This window comes from Piliocolobus tephrosceles, chromosome 5 (genome assembly GCF_002776525.5).
Source record: "Piliocolobus tephrosceles isolate RC106 chromosome 5, ASM277652v3, whole genome shotgun sequence".
Taxonomy (NCBI): Eukaryota; Metazoa; Chordata; class Mammalia; order Primates; family Cercopithecidae; genus Piliocolobus; species Piliocolobus tephrosceles.
In genome coordinates, this window is record NC_045438.1 from 35437938 (window position 1) to 35459932 (window position 21995).

The 21995-nt window shown below is 36.5% G+C and overlaps 1 protein-coding gene across 3 annotated transcripts in view; it reads right to left on the reverse strand.

The window, feature by feature from the left end:
• MAP3K5 (mitogen-activated protein kinase kinase kinase 5) overlaps positions 1-21995 on the reverse strand; it is a 244433-nt gene that overhangs the window by 100372 nt on the left and 122066 nt on the right. For all 3 annotated transcript variants that reach the window (XM_023190948.2, XM_023190949.2, XM_023190950.2), the window contains 2 exons: positions 12841-12953; positions 2488-2647 (listed from right to left, as the gene is read on the reverse strand). In XM_023190948.2, coding sequence (XP_023046716.1) covers positions 2488-2647; positions 12841-12953 — 273 coding nt within the window. The remainder of the gene's footprint in view (positions 1-2487; positions 2648-12840; positions 12954-21995) is intronic.

Sequence of the window (21995 nt, forward strand, 5' to 3'; positions counted from 1 at the left end):
TCTCCCGGGTTCACGCCATTCTCCTGCCTCAGCCTCCTGAGTAGCTGGGATCACAGGAGTGTACCACCACACCTGGCTACGTTTTGTATTTTTAGTAGAGATGGAGTTTCACCATGTTGGCCAGGCTGATCTCGAACTCCTGACCTCAATCTGCCTGCCTCGGCCTCCCAACGTGCTGGGATTACAGGTGTGAGCCACCGCGCCTGGCCATGCTTTCACACATTATCTCATTTCTATCTCACAAAAACTCAGTAACGTTGGTTATTTTATCCCTATTTTAGAGATGAGGAAACAGGCTTAGAGGGCTTGGTAACTTGGACTAGGGCCATACATGTAGTTAAAACATGAATTTTAAAATGCCTATATTCTATTCAAGGAGGTAGTTAATGCATTTGTTTTTAATTATGCTTCTTTGAGGAAGCTTTCCTAAATAGACACTTCATAAGAGATCATTATTTAGCTCTGAGGCAACTCAGCTTATATATTATACGAATACCCTCAAACCTAATAAGACAGATGGTGCCTCAAAAGAAAAAGTTAGGAAAAATGAGGAGTGGGATAATTATAGGTGATAATGGCTATGCAGGCGCTTTATGGACTATAAATATGGAAGTTAACATTCCATAAAAATTAAGTTAGTAAACCTTAAGGCACTGTTTTGCGGCTGTGCGTACCATCACATAGAATAGTGCCTGTTTTCTTGCTAACAGAACCGGGATGCCTAAAATACTGCCATCAGAATGGTCATTGTAAAGAAATAGCAAATGTGACTCAATATCATGCATGCATCTATTGGTTCCTTTATTTCATATCATTTGCTGAATGCCTACTGCTGCACATAGTGCTGTGGGGATAAATATCAAAAGATGTTATAACACCAAGAATAAATATCCATGGAGATATGATTAAACCGAGAGACAACTTAAAAAGCCATACACTAAGAGAGTATTAAGAGAGGCATAACTAAAGAATGACAGAAACACTAAAGAAGGGACTTGGGTGTGAGGAAGGGCTCTAGGTCAAGGTCAGCTTTATGAGCAGGTGTGATGGATGAGTGTTCCCCGGAGAATGTGTGCATTGTGAGAGGCATGCTCAGCACATGCTCAGACACTCATGCATGAAACCGGCAGTGTGGTATGAAGAGACAGCAGTGTAAACCCAGGGGTGTGACAAGAGCTGAGGCTGGAATGGCTAAAGGCAAATCTTGTTTGCTAAGACAAAATGATGGACTTTATCCCTTAGGCTGTGAGGAACAATTAAACTATACTGATTTAAGGATTTCAGTGCAGGCAAAGTGTCAGGTGTGCATTTTTGAAAGATCACTGTGATCTTTAGAAAGATCCCTGGGGAAGATTGGCTAAAGGAGACCTGAACATAAGGAAAATTCTTTAAAAAGTCATGAGGGTCTAACATGGTGGTCTCTTCCTCACACAGTTTCTATTATAAAAACAGGTAAGTTGGCCGCCTGGGCTCTGAGCAGCTCTGGAAAGAGGCTTTCACTATATCATGGTTAGCCTTTTAAAGTCTTTATAGCTAATGGTTAATCGCTACATGTGATACTAATAAAAATTCTTTTTCTTTTTCTTTTTCTTTTTTTTTTCTTTTGAGACAGAGTCTCGCCCTGTCATCCAGGTTGATATGCAGTGGCGCGATCTCGGCTCACTGCAACTTCCGCCTCCTCAGTTCAAGTGATTCTCCTGCCTAAGCCTCCCAAGTAGCTGGGATTACAGGCATCTGCAACCATGCCCAGCTAATTTTTGTATTTTTAGTAGAGACGGGGTTTCACCCGGTTGTCCAGGCTGGTCTCAAACTCCTGACCTCAAGTGATCTGTCCACCTCAGCTTCCCAAAGTGCTGGGATTACAGGTGTGAGCCACCACACCCAGCCAACATTTTTTCAAAATGGTCCTGAATGCAGATGAAATTTTGTTTCCACCTCTCCAATTACCACATAGATAATGATGAGATGTGGGTGTACTCCAAGAACAATTTGAAATTAGAAAAACATACATATATAAGAAACACTCAAATGTGTCAGTCAAATCCTAAGTAAGAAGAAAAATCAAGAATGAGAATTCCGAAACTGAGACTAGATCACAGAGGAAACAAAGGGCATATGTTTGGAGTAGAGGTCTAACAGCTGTAATGGAAATGTGGTCTCAGGCCCCAAACATAAGTTATATTTGCAGGTGCAAAATGTGTGACCTCTGCATGATTCACATGGGTGACACTGGCCAACCTGGGTCAGTGGGTTGGTCAATGTGCAGGAAAGGCAAAGTCAGGAACCTGCTGACATCACCTATGTCCAAAGTCATCAGAATTTATGTGTAATACATTTTATGAATATCACAATTTTCCTCTATATTCTGCATTTTATTTTATAAGCAAATAAAATCATCTAATTGTCAGTTCAGTAAATACAATATGGGAACAATATGGAGCTGTTTATTAAAAATAATTGTATCAACATATAATAGCTAATTATTACCACGCTGGTGTCTTCAGTTTAAAAAGCTTTTCAGATGCTTGAATGACTCTCATGTGGTCATTGGCTAGGACACTGGCACCCAGAAAAAATCCAACTTCCCAGTAGCTCTGGAGTTTCTCCAAGTTTCCCTTTTTACCAAGAAGACTACTTAGCTTCACCCCTAGAATACAAACAGGAAGTAGAATGTTACAAACACACCCCAGACAGGTAGAACCAGGTTTTCACTAAAAAGTAAAATTAAGCTTTCATTCCTCTCTTCAGATTAAAACAGCTTTGTTAAGTTTCTGATTATTAAGGTGGTTTCAGTTCACCATAAATATAAGTCATAAAAAGGAATGGAACACTGATACATACAATTGCACCACAGATGAACTTGGAAAACATGCTAAATTAAATAAGCCAGACACAAAAAGACAAAGGTTGAGTGATTCCACTCACAAGTGGTACCTATAACAGTCAAATTCCTAAACGTGGAAAGCAGAATAGAGCTTAGTAGGGACTGGGGGAAGAAGGGAATGAGGAGTGATAGTTTAATGGGTACAGAGTTTTAATTTGAAAAGATAAAAAAAGTTCGGGAGGTAAATAGTGGTGTTGGCTGCGTAACAGTGTGAATGTTCTTAATGCCACTGAAGTGTGCACTTCAAATTTTCAAATGGAAATTTTTGTTATGTACATTTTATCACAATAAAAGCTTGGGTGAAAAAACAATAGTAAGCAGAAAGGTACACAGAAGAAAGTGAAAATTAACTTTTAATTTGAAAATCCAAAGACAACTGCTATGGTCACTTTAATGTACATAAATCTAGAATTTGCATATATGTCAGTATATGCACAAATTAAAAGGCAATAATACAAACATTGTTATGTAACCTTGTCTTTTTATAACATGAATTCTTAAATAAAAGGGAAATCTCACCTTTTTTATGCTGAAATTCTATCAGTTGAAGTATGACTGTATACAGTATATATATTTTGCAAGAGTAAAATGCTATAATAATTTTAGACACAAAAAGTTACATACCTAAAACATAAAAGAAATAAGGAAATATGCTGGACGTGGTGGCTCACACCTGTAACCTCAGCACTTTGGAGGGCCGAGGTGGGAGGATTGCTTGAGCCCAGAGGCACTAGACCAGCCTGGGCAACACAGCAAGATTCTGTCTCATGAAAAAAAATTTTAAAATCTAAAAAAAAAGAAAAAACAGAAAAAAAAGGAAATGGACTGACAGATAATACTGTCTTGTTATGTCACTGTCTTAAAAGTCCTGAAATCCAGTAATATAAATACTCCAACTTCGTTCTTTTTCAACACTGTTTTGGCACGTCTACGTTCTTAATGTTTCATCATATATTTTCAATTCTACTGTGTCTTGTATTATTTTTGCATTTTATAAGTATTTGTTTGCTTAAAAAGAATATGTCCTTGTAGCACTGTTTGGTGCCACTAACATCCACCATATTAAATGGTTGGGAAAATTATCTGAGATTTAGGAATAAGGCAAAAAGGTAGGACGTATCATTTCTGTATCATATGGGAGGATAAGGCCACTCAAGGACTGTCTCGGGCAAGTGAAGCTAGTTCATCTCATTACGTACCACTTATTAAAGGCCTCAGGCGTACCGACATTTACTTGCTAACCTGCAGATTTTTGTCCAGTAGAGATGCAAATTTCTGTAGAGTGGAATGGATGAATCCCTAAGATTTATGGCCTGTGGACATAAAACAGCTTTTTTCCTAATCAAACTCAGATATCTTAACATTTCTTTGTTGTCTATGAATAGAAATGTTTTTTTGAACTGGACATTCCATCTTACTAGTTTCCATATTAGTTGAGTTAAGTAAAATATTTTATATTTGCTGAGGGTCATGATTTTATATGTGTCCGTTTTATATTTGAGGAGAGTCATGATTTTACCTTTTTGAAAATTATCTGTGAATGAAACAAAATAACTTTAAAAATTTTTCATGTTACTTTTTATCATATAATTCCACTCAAACCACAAGTATTTCAGGGAAAATGTCCATTTGGGAATTCTTCATATTCTGTGAGGGTAAAGAGAGAACAGCTTTGCCATTGCTGTTTCATGAGATGAAAAAAAATTACACACGCATAGGACAACATCCACGGTCTTCTGTCTGGACATAATTGTGCTGCTGTTGTTTTTGAGACAAGGTCTCACTCTGTCACCCAGGCTGGAGTGCACTGGCATGATCACTGCTCACTGTAGCCTTGAATTTCTGGGCTCAAGTGATCCTTCCACCTCAGCCTCCCAGGTAGCTGGGACTACAGGCACGAGCCCCCAGGTCTAGCTAATTTTGGGTTTTTTTTTCTGGAAAAACAAGGTTTTGCCATGCCAGTTGAACTTCTGGGCTCAAGTGATCCTCCTGCCTTAGACCTGCTAGCTGAGAAAACAGATGGTACCACAACTGGCTAATTTTTAAATTTCTTTGTAGTTTTTACTTTTTTTTTTTTGTAGAGACAGGGTCTCACTCTGTGGGCCAGGCTCGTCGCGAACTCCTGGGCTCAAGCAATCCTCTCGCCTTGGCCTCCCAAAGTTCTGGAATTACAGGCCAGAACCCAATACTTGTTTTAAAATAAAATTTCAGATGCACTCTTGAACCTCAGAAGTTCATTTTGTGGTGGTGATATTTGGTTTTGGCCTTGCCATACATTTATCACATGATCGTGACACCCAGTCAGCATTTGGATAAAATGTATATTTTTGATGGCAATTAGTATTTTAGCATATGGACGTATCACAATTTATTTACCCAAATGCAGATGGGTGGCCATTTTTACTACTCTACATTCTTGCACACACAGCTTTGCGTATTTGCTCAATTATTTCTTTATAATAAAGTTCTAAACGTGGATTTGTTAGGGACAGAAGACATGCCCATTTTTAGTGTTGATGTATTTTTGCCAAATTGCCCTTAGAAAATGCTGTACCAATTTATACTTTCACTGGAGGCATTTGACAATAAGCTCTTACCCACAGCCTTCCCAGTGAGGGAGACTATCACGTGCATTCATCTTTACCAATCTGACAGAGGAAAAAAAGGAACATTGTCTTTTTTAACCACTGAGACTGGCTCTCTTTTCATGTTTGTATTTCTTTTGTGAATGAGCATTTATGCCCTTTGCACAAACTTGTTTCTACATGAAGAGATTAATCTTTTAAGTATGGAGTTAAGAACATGGTTCTAATTTTTTATATTTAGAAGTCCGTTCTCTTTCTCTCTCTTCCTTTCTCTCTCCCTCTCTCTCTCTCCCTTTTTCTCTCTCTCTCTCTTTCTCTCTCACGCCCACACAGAATATAGAAATAAACATCTTAGTGCATAAAATTTGTTTTGTATTTAGGATTTTTTCCATAGGATAGAATTTCAGGAGTACTATTATACTTGGTTCCAGACTACAATATTTTTAGGCTCTTCATTCATAGGGAAAAATTAGTAAAGCACAATTCGTGATGTTCAGTTGTACCTTTTTAACCAAGTCCTTCCAGATCAACACTTTTCTCTATTTAAAAATATTTTGGTTGAATTTGTAAGCAATGAGCAATATGTCATTTCTGTGTTAACAACCAGTTCACCATTTATTTGATTCAGTTGCATATTTATGCAATTTAAATGCTGACAAAGTTGTCATTAAAATTGGTTGACTTACACTGAGGATTTTTTAATAGTTTAGTTTTTATCATAGTCTTATCACCTTGCAGCTGTTATTATGTTCAAGGCTGTTTTAGTGGAAAATGGCAGACTTTACTGACCACTCAGATGCCTAGCACTGTGTGTACTGAAAATGTTAACTCTCTGAATCTATACACCACCACAATGAGTTAGAAATTATCTCCCTTTTGTGGTAAGGAAAAATAAAACCCGGAGAGGTTTAGCAACATGTCTAAAGCCATACACCTCATAAGTGGTGGAGATTAGATCCTTTTTAATTTTCCATTATGAAGAATCTCAAACATACATCAAAATTAAAAAACAACAATGAATGACCATATTTTCAACAATCATTAACATTTTGCTATTGCTTCATCTCCCTGAATATTTTTGCTGAACGATTTCAAATTAAATTGCAGATATCATGACATTCCACTCTGAAATATTACAGCATATACCTAAAAAATTTTCCTCCATATCCTCTTCCATTATTGCACCTAACAAAAACAACTCACTGGTATTATCTACCACCTAGTCCTGATTCAGATTCTTGGATTGACTCCCAAATGTCTCTTACAGTTTTTGTTTTTCCAAACCAGAATCCAGTCAAGGAACATCAATTGCATTTAGTTTTTATGTCTCTAAATCTGTCTCTCTTTTTTTTTTTTTTTTTTTTTGAGAAAGAATCTCACTGTATTGCCCAGGCTGGAGTGCAGTGGCACAATCTCTGCTCACTGCAACCTCCACCTTCCAGGTTCAGGTGATTCTCCTGTCTCAGTCTCCCAAGTAGCTGGAATTACAGGTGTGAACCACCATGCCCGGCTAATTTTTGTATTTTTTTAGTAGAGATGGGGTTTCATCATGTTGGGCAGGCTAATCTCTAACTCCAGACTTCAAGTGAGGCCCACGTTGGCTTCCCAAAGTGCTGGGATTACAGGCATTAGCCACTGCAACCGGCCTCTAAATCTCTTTTAATCTAACCAATCCCTCTACACATTTTTTTATGACCCTGACTTTTTGAAAAGACAAGGAGTGCTATAGTGCAAGGTCCCCAATCCCAGGGCCACGAACAGGTACTGGTCTGTGGCCTGTTAGGAACGGGGCCACACACAGGAGGTGAGTAGCAGGCAACTGAGCAAAAGACTTCTTCATCTGTATTTACAGCCACTCCCCATTGCTCTTGTTACTGCCTGAGCTCCGCCTCCTGTCAGATCAGCGACAGCATTAGATTCTCATAGGAGCGTGAACACTATTGTGAACTGCGTGTGTGAGGGATGTAGGTTGTGCGCTCCTTACAAGAACCTAATGCCGATGATCTGTTACTGTCTCCCATTGGCCCCAGAAGGGACCGTCTAGTTGCAGGGAAACAAGCTCACAGCTCCCACTGATTCTACATTACGGAGAGTTGTATAATTATTCCATTGTATATTAAAATGTAATAATAGAAACAAAGTGCACAATAAATGTAATGCACCTGAATCATCCCTGAACCACCCCTTGCCCCTGGTCCATGGAAAAACTGTCTTCTACAAAACCAGTCCCTATTGCTAAAAAGGTTGGGGACTGCCGCTCTAGTGTTCTCACATTCTGATCTGTCTGATGTAACTTCTTGAGATTATTTAACTTATTTCTCTAGAGCTTGTGATTCCTATTAAGCCAACTTTAGATCTTAAGATTCAAGTTAAACATTTTTGGTGAGAATATTTCACAGGAGTTGCTGTACACTCGGCTGGGTGCGGTGGCTCACACCTGTCATTCCAGCACTTTGGGAGGCCGAGGTGAGCAGATCACTTGAGGCCACGAGTTCAAGATCAGCTTGGCCAACATGGCAAAACCCTGTCTCTACTAAAAATACATGGGCATGGTGGCACGCACCTGTAATCCCAGCTACTTAGGAGGCTGCAGCATGAGAATCGCTTGAACCTAGGAGGTGGAGGTTGCAGTGAGCCAAGATCGCACCACTGCACTCTAGCCTGGGAGACAGAGTGAGACTCTGTCTCAAAAAATAAAAGTTAAAAAACCAAAAAGAAGAACTGCTGGACACTTCATAGTCATCATAATAAAGTCATAAGGGCACACGCCTGGCCACCCTATTATTAGTGATACAAGGATGGGTCACTGACAGCTGGGTCCCTCCATTCTACAGGTACATTTTATTTTGTTCCTTTGTGACTCACAAGTTATCTATGAGTCAGTTTTTGGTATCAAGTAAAAGGGGTAAAACGAAATTTTTTTAAGTAAGCATTTCAATTTAATGTTTTTAGTTCTAATTGATGATCCTTGCCAGAATCAATTATTTCAACATCACTCTCATTATCAGCTTTATCATTACTTTGTTAACTATAATAGCGTACTTTTGAAGAATACATTCTCTGGAAGAAGAATATATTTACTATGTAGTACACCTCAAGAAGAGCGGTTTTTTTTGTTTTGTTTTGTTTTGTTTGAGATGGAGTTTCGCTCTTGTCGCCCAGGCTGGAGTGCAGTGGCACAATCTTGGCTCACTGCAACTTCCATCTCCCGGGTTCAAGAGATTCTTTTGCCTCAGTCTCCCAAGTAGGTGGAATTACAGAAGCATGCCACCACACCCAGCTAATTTTGTAATTTTAGTAGAGACAGGGATTCACCATGTTAATCAGGCTGGTCTCGAACTCCTGACCTCAGGTGATCCACCCTTCTTGGTCTCCCAAAGTGCTGGGATGACAGGTGTGAGCCACCACGCCCAGCCTAAGAAGAGCTATATTTCATCAATGGGATGAACTACAGTATTTCTGAAAGAGGAAGGAAATGTACTTACTTCTTTCCTTGTAACTTCTAATTTTCTGAAAAGTTGGTCACTTCCATAGGTGACAAAGGAGTTTTTCAGTGGTTGGTGACAGATTTTGTTTTGATTATTTTTCCTTGATTATCTCTATTGACTCATTTTTATGTACAGTAATATATATTTTATATTCAATATTTTTTAACACTTACTGAAAATGATATTTAAATAGTGGTTTGTCTGAATTCCAAACATAGTGTTCTTTTACTATATCATCATTACTGTTGGAGACTCAAACCTCTAAGTCTGACTCTCACCCATAAAATGTCTCACAGTGGGAAAATGCCACAGAAGATGGAAGCATCATCTTGTATTTAGCTAAAGTTTGAATATTATTTTTAAGGCTTGTGAAGGTGAAAACAGGAAGAAGATGTAGGATATGGCTCTGTGTTTTTAAATCCTAGCTCTAAATAGCCTAAGCATCAATGATTCTTCAAAAACTGGAAAAGTAAAACACAGATCCATGAACAATTAGTTATAATCACAAACAAACACACAACTAGAATTAAGAGTCTTTGGGCAACAGAGCATGACAGTTAAGAATCATTTCTGTGTTACATTTGAGATCTTAAGATAATACATTTAGCTTCATATTGAGTGCTCATCTTAATTTTTAATTGTTTACCCTTTATAAATAAATCAAAATTTCAAAAAGCATCTAAAGAAGGGATTTCATAAGTAAAAGTCTGATTATTATAAGAACTCAGTAATTCAGAATAATTTGTATGTTTGCAGAGGCCAACAGGAGGAATGGGAGATATAAATTACTGGAAAAGCTGATTGGAACATTTAAAGAAAGAATGAAACTATACGTATCTTTAAAATATGCCAAGTATGTTGTCTCATTTTTATTATATACTCTCAATTAACATCATTATTATACTAAACTACCAATTTATTTAGCCAACCTGTCTTTCCTTGAAAATCCATTTAATCCTCTTACCATATAAAAATTAACTTTAGCTCAATCTATGTTGATTAGCATAATTTGAGCTTTAACTATGTTTTCATTATTGAAGGACAATACAATTTAGAACGCATATCACAGTATTTTAGAAGCCTAAAACAGTTCTCACGATAGCTAAAAATTCACTGTTAAGCCATATTTTAAGTCTGTATATGTTATGCAATTTCTAAAATTTTAAACTAACTTTATATGTTTTCAAATGTCTGTTCAACGTGTATTACAAGTGAGTTCTTCCTGAAAAAAATTAACATGTTTCTTTTACATATTAATCACCCTTCCTCAAACCTCAGAGTTCTGACCATCTTAATAAGTATTTACCTTCAAAATGAAATTTAGAATAAGTACATTTTCAAACCATTGTCATTGCTCTGCCTACATATGCAAATCAGTGTCAATTCCTGCAATAATTTAGAGGCTTCAACGAAACCTCACCTTGAGTTAAAGAACAGAACAATAAATGTATGACTGTATCAAAATAGAACATACATTCTGAAAAAATATCTAACTATATCAATAAAAACAATGAAAAAAACCAACAAAAGAGCAATAAAAATATTTTTAGAACACTTATATAGGGGTTTTGGCTAGCACAGAGTTTTTAATTTAGTCTTAGACACAAAATTTTATTATAATCATAATTTCTGAAAAGCACAAATTGCAATGTACCTTCTCTGATTTCATTGAACCAATCAAAAGAGTAATTTCAGGCTGGGCAAGGTGGCTCACACCTGCAATCCTAGCACCTTGGGAGACCCAGGTGGAAGGATCTCTTGAACTCAGGAGGTCGAGATTGCAGGGAGCCATGATCATGCCAGCGCACTCTGGCCTGGGTGACAGAGTGAGACCCAGCCTTAAAAATAAATAAATAAATAAAATAGCACAGGTTTTTGAAAAAAGCACTAGGAAAGCACAATCTAAGCCAGCCTGGGCAACATGGTAAAACCTCATCTTTATGAAAAATACGAAAAAATTATCCTGGGTGTGGAGGTACATGCCTGTAGCCTTAGCTACCCGGGAGGCTGAGGTGGGAGGATCACCTAAGTCTTGGGGGTCAAGGCTGCAGTGAGCTGTGATTGTGCCATTGTGCCCTGAGCAGCAGAGTGAGACTCAGTCTCAAAAGAAAACAACAAAAAAAGAATTATTTCAAACAGACCTTTCTGCCTTTTAATACCACTGCTATCCCACAGTAATAAATATTTTATCATTCTTTTAGTCTGGGCATTTAAAAACATAAACAAATAAACATTCTGACTTTAGTTAGCTTCAGAGATTCTCCAGAACATTACATATAGACATGAGCTCTTCCGAAATAATGTTTTTTTTTTAAGTCTAGGATTCATTTCTCTTTAAGAAAAGTAAAAAGAAATTCTCCAGTTAAAGTGGGCCCGGTGCGGTGGCTGACACCTGTAATACCAGTACTTTGGGAGGCTGCAGCAGAACTGCTTGAAGTCAGGAGTTCAAGACCAACCTGGGCAACACAGTGTGGCCACGTCGCTATAAAAAAAAATTCTTTTTTAATTAAGGCAACACAGTGTGGCCACGTCACTATAAAAAAAATTTTTTTTAATTAGCCAGGTGTGTCAGTGCATGCCTACAGTCCCAGCTTCTTAGGAGGCCAAAGTGGGAGGATCGCTTGAGCTCAAGAATTCGAGGCTGCAGTGAGCTATGATCGCACCACTGCACTCTTGCCTGGGTGACAGAGTGAGACCCGGTCTCTAAAAATAAATTTTTTTCTTAATTTTGGAGAAAAAAATTTTTCTACAATTCATAGCTTCACTAAGCTGAACGTGTTATTTTTTCCCTATGAAAAATAAGACTGAATATTTCTATGTCTGCAGTAACTCCTAAAAGAGTTGGAAAGGTTCTCTGAAAGGAGGTGGTTAGACACCCAACGGAGCAAAATATGTTCCCATAGACAGGATTCCAGTATCTAGAATCTTTAAAACATGTGAGCAGGCTGGGCGCGGTGGCTCACGCCTGTAATCCCAGCACTTTGGGAGGCCAAGGCGGGAGGATCACAAGGTCGGGAGATCGAGACCACGGTGAAACCCCGTCTCTACTAAAAATACAAAAAATTAGCCGGGCGCGGTGGCGGGCGCCTGTAGTCCCAGCTACTAGGGAGGCTGAGGCAGGAGAATGGCGTGAACCCAGGAGGTGGAGCTTGCAGTGAGCCGAGATCTGGCCACCGCCCCCCCGCCGGGGGGAAAGAAGGAAACTCAGTCTCAAAAAAAAAAAAAAAAAAAAAAAAAAAAAATGTGAGCAAAGCCAAAACCAAGAAAATCACTCGAAATTTGTTCACTAAGATGCCCTAACTTCTTTAAATCCCCAGGGAAAGGCAGCAGATGAGCTAATGTCTAAAGATAAAAGGAACAAAAGCACATTCTGGATGGCTATGATTCAAAGACCATTTGCTTAACCTGTTGCTCCTGGCGTTTTGGGAGGCTCTTCCCCCAACACCAGTGAAATCATAGAGGTGGGTGTGCTTGAGAAACAGATAAAAGAAATAGCAGAAGTTTTTGAAAAAAAGCACCATGAAAGCACAATCTAAAATAGGAAATATTCCTGATGGCTCACAAAACACTAACATTATTTGGGAGTTAGGGGCTGAATGCAGAACCCATATCCTCAATATTAGCTTGAGCTAGAATATTAACCAGGGGGGCTTTTAGAGACAGATAAGAAAAACTAAAAACTGAATTATGTCCTAATATCAGGATTCTGTACAATAGTATGAAACACCAAACAAGGAGATATAATAAGCCTTTTTTTTTTTTTTCTCTTTAGGAAGTATGAAAAGACAGAAAGCAAAAAATTTATCTATTCAGGATTCTTTTTCTTTGTACCAAGTTGGGTCTAGTTTCTTGATTTCCATGTAAAATATCAAGTTATAATTACCAACTTTCCGGAGCTCAAAGGAAGATTCAAACTGGTGCCCAGCTGCCAGGAGGAGGATCGCATAATTAATTCCTGACTGTAGTGTTGGCTCAGATTCAAATGCCTTTTTGAACCTATAAAAAACCACAAATGTACAAGTTAACTTTCTCAATCATGAAACCCTGGGTGTGTAATAGCTTCTGTTTGTATAACTCCAATGCCTGAGCAAGTAAAAATATTGCACTGGCCTTCACCCCAGAATCTGGTGTGCTATTAGCATTTAACGCTTCAGAAACTGCTTATCTTTGTCCACAGTTCTATTGCTTTCCCCCACTTAGCTCACTCTCAACCTACCTAGTAACCCTAGTCTTTTAAAAAATCCTGTCTTCAACCATCTAGCAGAAATATGAGAATGTGAAAATTTAATTACAAGGGCACTTGTTACAAGATGAAAAATTACTCTAAATATCCAATATTATACAGTGTAATATGAAATAACATATATTCCAAATGTTAGAAAGCAATGTAGTCATTTATGTTGTAGAAGCATGTTAAAAGTCAGAAGAAAACTAGTGTTTCCAAGTAAAATGTAGTCGTCTACTTGGAAGCCATCATTCAGGGTGTGTGGGGGTGTGTGTGTGTGTGCGCGCATGCAATAAACATTTAAAAATGAGAACCCTGCACATATTTTTTAAACTAGTTTTTAAAAACTCTTAAAAATATACAGAGCACTGAGGAGGTAACATACTGAAATGATCAATTCCATAAGAATGATATAAAAATGAAATGATGTCAATTATAAGATGAAATTAAGAAAAGCAGAGATTGTGTCTCTACACACTAATTTTGGCTCAGAGAGTTATAAAAAGACTTTTCTGAATATGCATAAAACCAAGTATCAACCTTTGAAAACACTTCAATATTTAAAAGGACTTCAGTGTTTGGATATTTACTTTATTTTCAAGGTAATACTTCCTAGGATACATTTAAGGGTTTCCTTACATGCATCATTAAACAGGCAATGATAGTCAATATAATTTCACTTAGGGGTACGTAAAATCAGAAAAATAAAATAAATGCCCTAGTGACTAAGAGGAACTGCCTGAGGCCAATGCATGAAAAATGAAACTTTTATGTTTAAAAAAATCATGCTGAAGAAAATATAAGAACTAAATATCTAACAAATGACCATTTGATGATACCAAAAAAGGTTATGTGGGAAGAAATACATTACAATTCCAAGATAAAAGCATTCTCACCTAAGTCATAACTGTGTAAATAAAAAACAGGAATACTAAACATAGTGATAGGTACAATAGTGTATACTGTAGGCACAATACATGTATATTCTTGGCTTTTATACATACTCAAAATTTTCCATAATTTAAAATAAATTAAACATCAAATGAAAACAAAAAATATATTTTTCTGAATATTGAGGACCATGTCTCTTTTTTAAAGGTCTTGCTCTTTAAGTAGAACAAGCATCTCTGAATGGAAACAAAAATAACTATGAATCTTAACTAGTTGGCTCTGATAGTTATGTACCTATGAAATAAAAAAAAGGTACTACTGCATCACTATAGGTGATTAAAAAGCATTTTTTAATGTTTCCAGAAGTATACATGTTTCCATTCTAAAATGAAAAAAGTATATACACCTAGACTACAGATACTCGAAACTATATCAAGGCAAGTCACAACTCACAGGTCAACTTACAAGTCTTAGACTAACATAAGTCTCAAAGTTCTTTGTCTTTGTTCAGAGGCAAGTATAGTGTCCCAACAAAAAGGATTTAGGAGAAGAAAGAAGTAGACACTTCCCTTTCTACCAATTCATATCAAGATACGTAATATTTTTCATTAAATACATTATTGCATTTTCCCTGAAACCAAAGAACATAAAATGTCTCTCTTAAAGATATGAAAAGGAAGATACAAAAATGAAGACATATCAAAATCAATCAATAAATATTGGCGAATATCTCCTATGTGCCAAAACCAACCCAAATGAATATTTGGGTTTATATCTGTTTTTCTGTTGCCACAAACAATATATATTTTTGTATTTTAAATGAAAATATAAATACCAATAAAATTAATAATTCACATTATTCTTGAGCTCCCCTCCATCCATGAGACTAAATTGAATACTGTATTGAGGAAAAAGTCTTAATGTTTTCTGGAGCTTAAAAGAGCACGTAGGTATATTACAAAAGAAATAAAATCCTGTCATATATCATTAGTATACCACTGCAGGAAGTGGGAATTCTCCCATACTGTAAAAGCAAAGAAGTACAGTATTCTTGGCAGAAAATTGCCAATATCAAAACTATAGAATTTTTGTTTGTTTGTTTGTTTTTTTGAGATGGAGTTTCACTCTTGTTGCCCAGGCTGGAGTACAATGACACGATCTCAGCTCACTGCAACCTCTGCCTCCAGGGGTCAAGCAATTCTCCTGCCTCAGCCTCCTAAGTAGCTGGGATTACAGGCATGTGCCACCATGCCCGGCTAAATTTTTGGTTTTTTTTTTTTCAGTAGAGACAGGGTTTCTCCATGTTCGTCAGGCTGGTCTCGAACTCCAGACCTCAGATGATCCGCCCACCTTGGCCTCCCAAAGTGCTGGGATTACAGGTCTGAGCCACTGCACCTGGCCAACTATAGAAATTTTTTAAAACTATGTATACCTCTTAACAAAACAATTATACATTTGCAAATTTATACCAAGAAAAAATATTAAACATGTAATCAGAAGTTTCATTACAAGGGCATTTGTTACAAGATGAAAAATTACTCTAAATTTCCAATAATACTACAAAGTATAATATGGAATAAAATATTATACAAATGTTGGGAACCTACATAGCCATTTATATTGTGGACAAATATTAAATGTGAGGGGGAAAACTTGTGTTTCCAAGTAAGACGTAGTCGTCTACTTGGGAGCCATCACTCCTGCTTCAGTAACTAGGGGGATATAAGAACACATATCGAAACTACATTTTTGCGGACACTGGAGATCTATGGAAGCAACAAAAAAATCACTCAAATAAATTCCAAAGAGGGAAGTGGCCTTCCAAGATGAGCTGAATTGCTGTTGTCTTTCATGGGGGCATTTGCTGATTCTGACCCTAAGATTAGGCTTGGGCTTGGCATGGGCAGAAAAACTCTGTCTATTTTAAACTTTACCAAGAAAAAGAAAAACTAGTGGATTTCTTGATAATTGTGTGGCTTGGCACGACAGAATGAAACCTGGAAGAGCCCCAAATGTTTGGCTGCTTTCTTCACAGGACATTCGTTGAATGCTGAGTTGTACAGGAGGCTAGGGCGTGGAGTAGAGCTGGGATACAGAGTGAAATCTCCTGAGTGTTTAGGAGAAAAGTCCCACTAGGGAAAGGAGCCTACAACAACCATAGGAAAAAAGTCTCCCCTTTAAGAAATCTACCACATTTTGGGCTGGGCACACTGGCTTCCAGCCCTTTGGGAGGCCAAGGTAGGTGGATCACTTGAGGTCAGGAGTTCAAGACCAGCCTGGACAACATGGTGAAATCCTACTAAAAATATAAAAATTAGCCAGGCATGGTGGTGTGTGCCCCTAGTCCCAGCTACTCGGAAGGCTGAGGCAGGCAAATCACTTGAACCCTGGAGGTGGAGGTTGCAGTGAGCCAAGATTACACCACTGCCCTCCTGGGCAACAGAGAAAGACTCTGTCCCAAAAAAATAATAATAATTAAATAAATAAATAAATAAATAAAAGAAAAGAAAAAAAGAAATCTATCAAATTTTGGAGAATAAAGAGCTAAACACAAAACTCCGAAGGACAGATATGAAATATCCCACAATATTTAATGGATAAGAAGATAGAAATCTGCCTGCCTATCAATCAGAAGTTCAAGAGGGTCACAGCTAACAAACAGAGACAAAACAGAAACAGACAAGGTCAATGAAAACAAAACCCCAGACCCAACCCGACTCAACTGCATTTGTTGAGGTAATCAGCTTCTTACCCTATCTGGCTAACAGAGGAAAGGGAAAATCTCTGTGAGTGAAAATAAAATCATCTCCAAGTCTCAATAATTTTTTTAATACAAAATGTCTGGGATACAATAGAGAAATACGAGACATGCAAAGAGCCAGGAAGTTGTGACCAATAAACAAGAGCAAACACAGACAAGAAAAGCTGACCTACAGATAATTTGGATACTGGAGTTTATAGACAAGGACTTTAAGATAATTACGACAAATATGGTAAAGAATATAGAGAAAAAGATAAAATGGATAAAAGATATAAACAACTTCAAAAGAGAATCAGAATCAAAGAAATCACATAATCTAGCACCAAAACATACAATACCTGAAAACAAGAATTCAACGTATGGGCTTACAAGTTAATTCAACAAAGTGGAAAAACAGTTTTGGTGAACTACCTTCTATGACAATAGAAGGTATCTAAACTGAAGCAGAGATATAGAAAAAAAAAGAAAAAGAAAGAAAGAAAACACACACACACACACAACAATAAAGCATAAGAAACAGAGAAGACACAGTTAAATGGTCTAACCTATGTATCACTGTAGCCCCGGAAAGAGAAGAAAGAGAATATGGAGCACAAGAAGTATGTGAGATATAATGGATAAAAACATTTCAAAACTGATGAAAACATCAACCCACAGATTCAAGAAGCTCAGCAAAACTCAAGCAGGATAAAATAAGATAATTAGAGTCTAAATGCCAAAACATGTTACCAAAATCCAAAAACACAGTGGAAAATCTTTTAAAATCAGCCAGAGAAAAAAGATACATTACTTTCAAAGGAGCAATAAAATTGACAGTAGACTTTGCCATACAAACTCTGGAAGCCAGAATACAACGTAGTGACATCTTTAGAGTAATAAAATTTTAAAAAAGCCTAAAAAAGATATTTTCAGACAAAAACTGGGGACTAGTTGCCAGCAGATCTGAACTATAAAAAAATACTAAAAGTGCTTCAGACTAAAGGAAAATGATTTCATTTGGAAGCACTGAACTTCAGAAAGAAAGAGCATTGGAAAGAGTAAATATGTGACAAGATCTAAAATACAAAAATTATTTAAAATCTATTGATTATTTAAACTGCTCCAAGTTTCTTTCCTTGTTCAGGAAGCAGTAAAATACAAAATGTAAGGTAGACTATAAAAGTAAATGATGCAAGTTGTAATCTCTAGGGAATACTCAAAGAATAATATGAAAACTATTACTAAAGTGCTAATGTAGGAGAAAATGTAATACTAAGTTAATAAAAATAAAGCAAGAATGGAGGACTAAAGGAACAAAAACATGTAAGACAAATACAAAATAAATAAGACAAATAGTCAATACTATTGATATAACCCCAACTGTCAGTTACCACATTAAATGTAAATGATCTAATCATTCCTAATAAAAGAGATTTTTCAAATTGAACTGAACAATAACAGCAAAATATGCAATTATATTCATTTTAAAAAGGCACACTGTAAATACAAGTTGAGTAACCCTAATCCAAAAACGTGAAATCTAAAATGCTCCGAAATCCAAAACTTTTTGAGTGCTGATGTGATGCTCAAAGGAAATGCTCATTGGAGCATTTCTGATTTCCAATTTTCAGATTAGGGATGCTCAAGTGGCAATTATAATGCAAATATTCCCAAATTCAAAAATATAAAAAATCCAAAACACTTCTGGTCCCAAGCATTTTATATAGAAAAGATACTTAACAAGTATTAGGACACAAGTAGGTTGAAAGTGAAATGATGCATAAAGATGTATCATCCAAATATTAAATAAATGTTATTATAGGTTAATATCAGACAAAATTGACTTTAAGATAAAAATTATTATAAGAGAAAAAAGGAATGCTTCATAATGATAAAGAGGTAAATTCAATAGGAAAATGTAATAGTCCCAAAGGTACCTAATAGTATAGTTTCAAAACATATACAGAAAAAATGGACAGAACTAAAAAATCAGATATACAAATCTACAGTCATAGGTAGAGATCTTAAAACACTCTCAGTGACGAGCAAACAAATAGACAAAAATTATCAGTGAGGATATAGATTTGAATAACATTATTAGCCAAGTTAATCTAACTGACTTATATGGAACACTACACCTAACAACTGTGTACCATATTCTGGGCCATAAAGTACTTCTCAAGAAATTTCAAAGGACTGAAATAATGAAAAATGTGTTCTCTCACCACAATAGAATTAAACTGCAGAACAATAAAGAAAGATATATTTGGAAATTGGGCAACTCAGTTCATAACCCAAAGGTCAAAGAAGAAATTGTACTGAAAATTAGAAGGTATTTAAACGGAACAATATATATATGTTGTTATATATGAGGTAATGAAAGTCTAATAGATAAAATGTCTTGGATGCAGAACAAATTATACCTTTAAATGTAGACATTGGAAAAGGAGCAAGGTTGAAAAGTCAATGCTCCAAGCTTCCATCTAGTAAACGAACAGCGTATCATCTTCAAAGTAGAGAGAAGGGTATAATAAAGAGCTGAAATCAGTGAAATAAAAAGCAAACATGCAATAAAGAAAATAGTGTCAAAACGTGGTTTTTTGCAAAGATTAATAAAATTGATAAACTCTTAGGCAGACTTCTCATGAAACAGAGAGAAATAAAAATTACTGCTAAGCCTTCATAAACAAAAAGAGGGGCATCAGTACAGATGATATGAGCATTAAAAGCAAAGTAAAGGACATTTGGAACAACTTTATGCCAATAAATATAACAACACGGGTAAAATGAAAAAATTTCTTAAAATCACATGTAAGCATGTCACAAGAAAAAAATGGAAACTCTGAATAGCTCCATATCTGTTAACAGAATTTATAATAATCTGAAATTCTTCTTTTTATTGTCTATCTGCTCCAAGAGAATGTAAGCTCTGTAAGAGCAGGAACGTTATCAACCTTGCTGACCAATGAATCTCTGGTACTTGAATCATCAGAATACCTGACACGCTGCAGGTAATTATGAAATACTTGTGAAATGAAGAAAGAATGCATCCACTTCCTACCAAGAACCAGGCTGAGATTACTGGTAAATACATCAGTTCATACAAGATACAAATAATCTTTTAACTTCCGTTAGTGATCTAAACTCTGATCTTGATAAAACCATATTACTAGAAACTACATCCTTGGACCACCTTAAACAAGTGAATAGGATATAACTTTCACTGTGTTACATTATTCACTGTGTTACATCTTAATGTTATTGGAGTTCACAACTTCAATAAACATATTGATGATGTTGTTTATATAGCTTTTATTGATTGCTGTTTATGTAGATTTTATTTACACAGGGTCTGTCATGAGAAATTCCTTTAATTTACTGCGAGGGAGAGTTTAGCTTCCTCTGAATAATTCGTATATATTTTTTTCACTCTATTACTAAAAAAAGCATATTGGCTTGAAGCTTAGTCATAGCAAGCGTGTTGATCCTTATTACTGCCATATTTACATTCTCTAGTTTCTTTGTGTTAATTTTCATATATATTTTATCATTTTGTTAATTTTTCTTTTTTTTTTTTTGAGATGGAGTCTCGCTCTGTCATCCAGGCTGGAGTTCAGTGGTGTGATCTCAGCTCACTGCAACCTCTGCCTCCCGGGTTCCAGCGATTCTCCTGCCTCAGCTGGGAGTAGCTGGGATTACAGGTACATGCCACCACGCCCGGCTAATTTTTGTATTTTTAGTAGAGACGGGGGTTTCACCATGGTAGTCAGGTTGGTCTCGAACTCCTGACCTTGTGATCCACCTGCCTCAGCCTCCCAAGGTGATGGAATTACAGGCATGAGCCACTGCACCCAGCTCATTTTGTTTGTTTTTCTAAGACTCAAACTTGATTTTACAAATGTAGATGTTAAAATAATGATGATATCCATTTTAACCGAAGATGCTGTCTCAGACATTTTAGGGTAAGAGTGTCACAGTATCAAACAACTTGCAAATCCCAGTGGCTTGCAACTCCTGTTCATGCCACATATCTGTGTCATGAACTCTGTGTCATGGTTCAGCTCTGCTCCACATTGTCTTCCATCTGGGATCCAGCCTGAAGGAGCAGCCTTCTTGTGGGAATGGCCAAGGAAAAAGTACATGTGGTACAATCACAAAATTGCTCTCAAAGCTTCTGCTCAGAATACACATCAATCAAGACACACAACCAAGTCTGGTATCATGGGTGGGAATATTTAATCTTCCTACAAATGAGGACAGTGTATTTCTAACAATAATACAACAGCATAGATTATAGTCTCTATCAAAGAAAGCTGTGATTAACATCACATGGTAAAAGAATCACTAGTACCTCTGATTACCGAGCACCTACTAGGTACAAGGCATTGAATGAGACATTTCAGGCATAATCCTTCTAATTCTGACAATTCTTTAAAGTAGGGGGAATTCCTTGTCAACAAGAAAATTGAAGCACAGGAATATTAAGTTATGCAGTGAGGAAGTGGTCAAGCAGGAACTCTACCCAGTTCTGCTGGATTCCAAAGCCTAGGCCCTTTTCTTTGTATGGCTCTGCCTACCCTTTGGTTTGTACTAACAATTTTTGTAGTTCCTTTTCATTGTTTTCTGGGAGTTTTTTGTTTTTGTTTTTAATAAAAGGGAGTTGACTGAAACAGGAAAAATAAAAATGAGAAATAAATGAGAGAATTGCTTTTTATATTAAGGATAAAGCTTGTATTCTATATACAACAGAAACAGATATTGATATATTCTAAAAAGAACGGTGTTTTTCACAATCTATCTGATCAGTCTCATAAAACAAAAGACTAATATTTCAAAAAGACTTACATGGCAATACTGCTGAAATGCATCCATAAAAACACACCAAACAAGAGTTTTACATTGTTGAGAATGTCACAGTTTAGCAAGAGGATACGTAAATATGAACAATATGTAAGTCTCTACATAAAGAAACCTATAAACAATGATTAAAAGTGCAAAACTATAAAGATAGATAAATAAAAGGATGAAGCTGAATTCAAGAAGGAAATAAATCTTAGGGAACTACACATTTACATCTTAAGAGAAATTTAGTGGCTATCTTTGAGTAACCATACGAAGTTATTTCCACTCCTGTTGATTTTTTTTTTTTTTTTTTTTTTTTTTTTTTTTTTTTTTTTTTTTT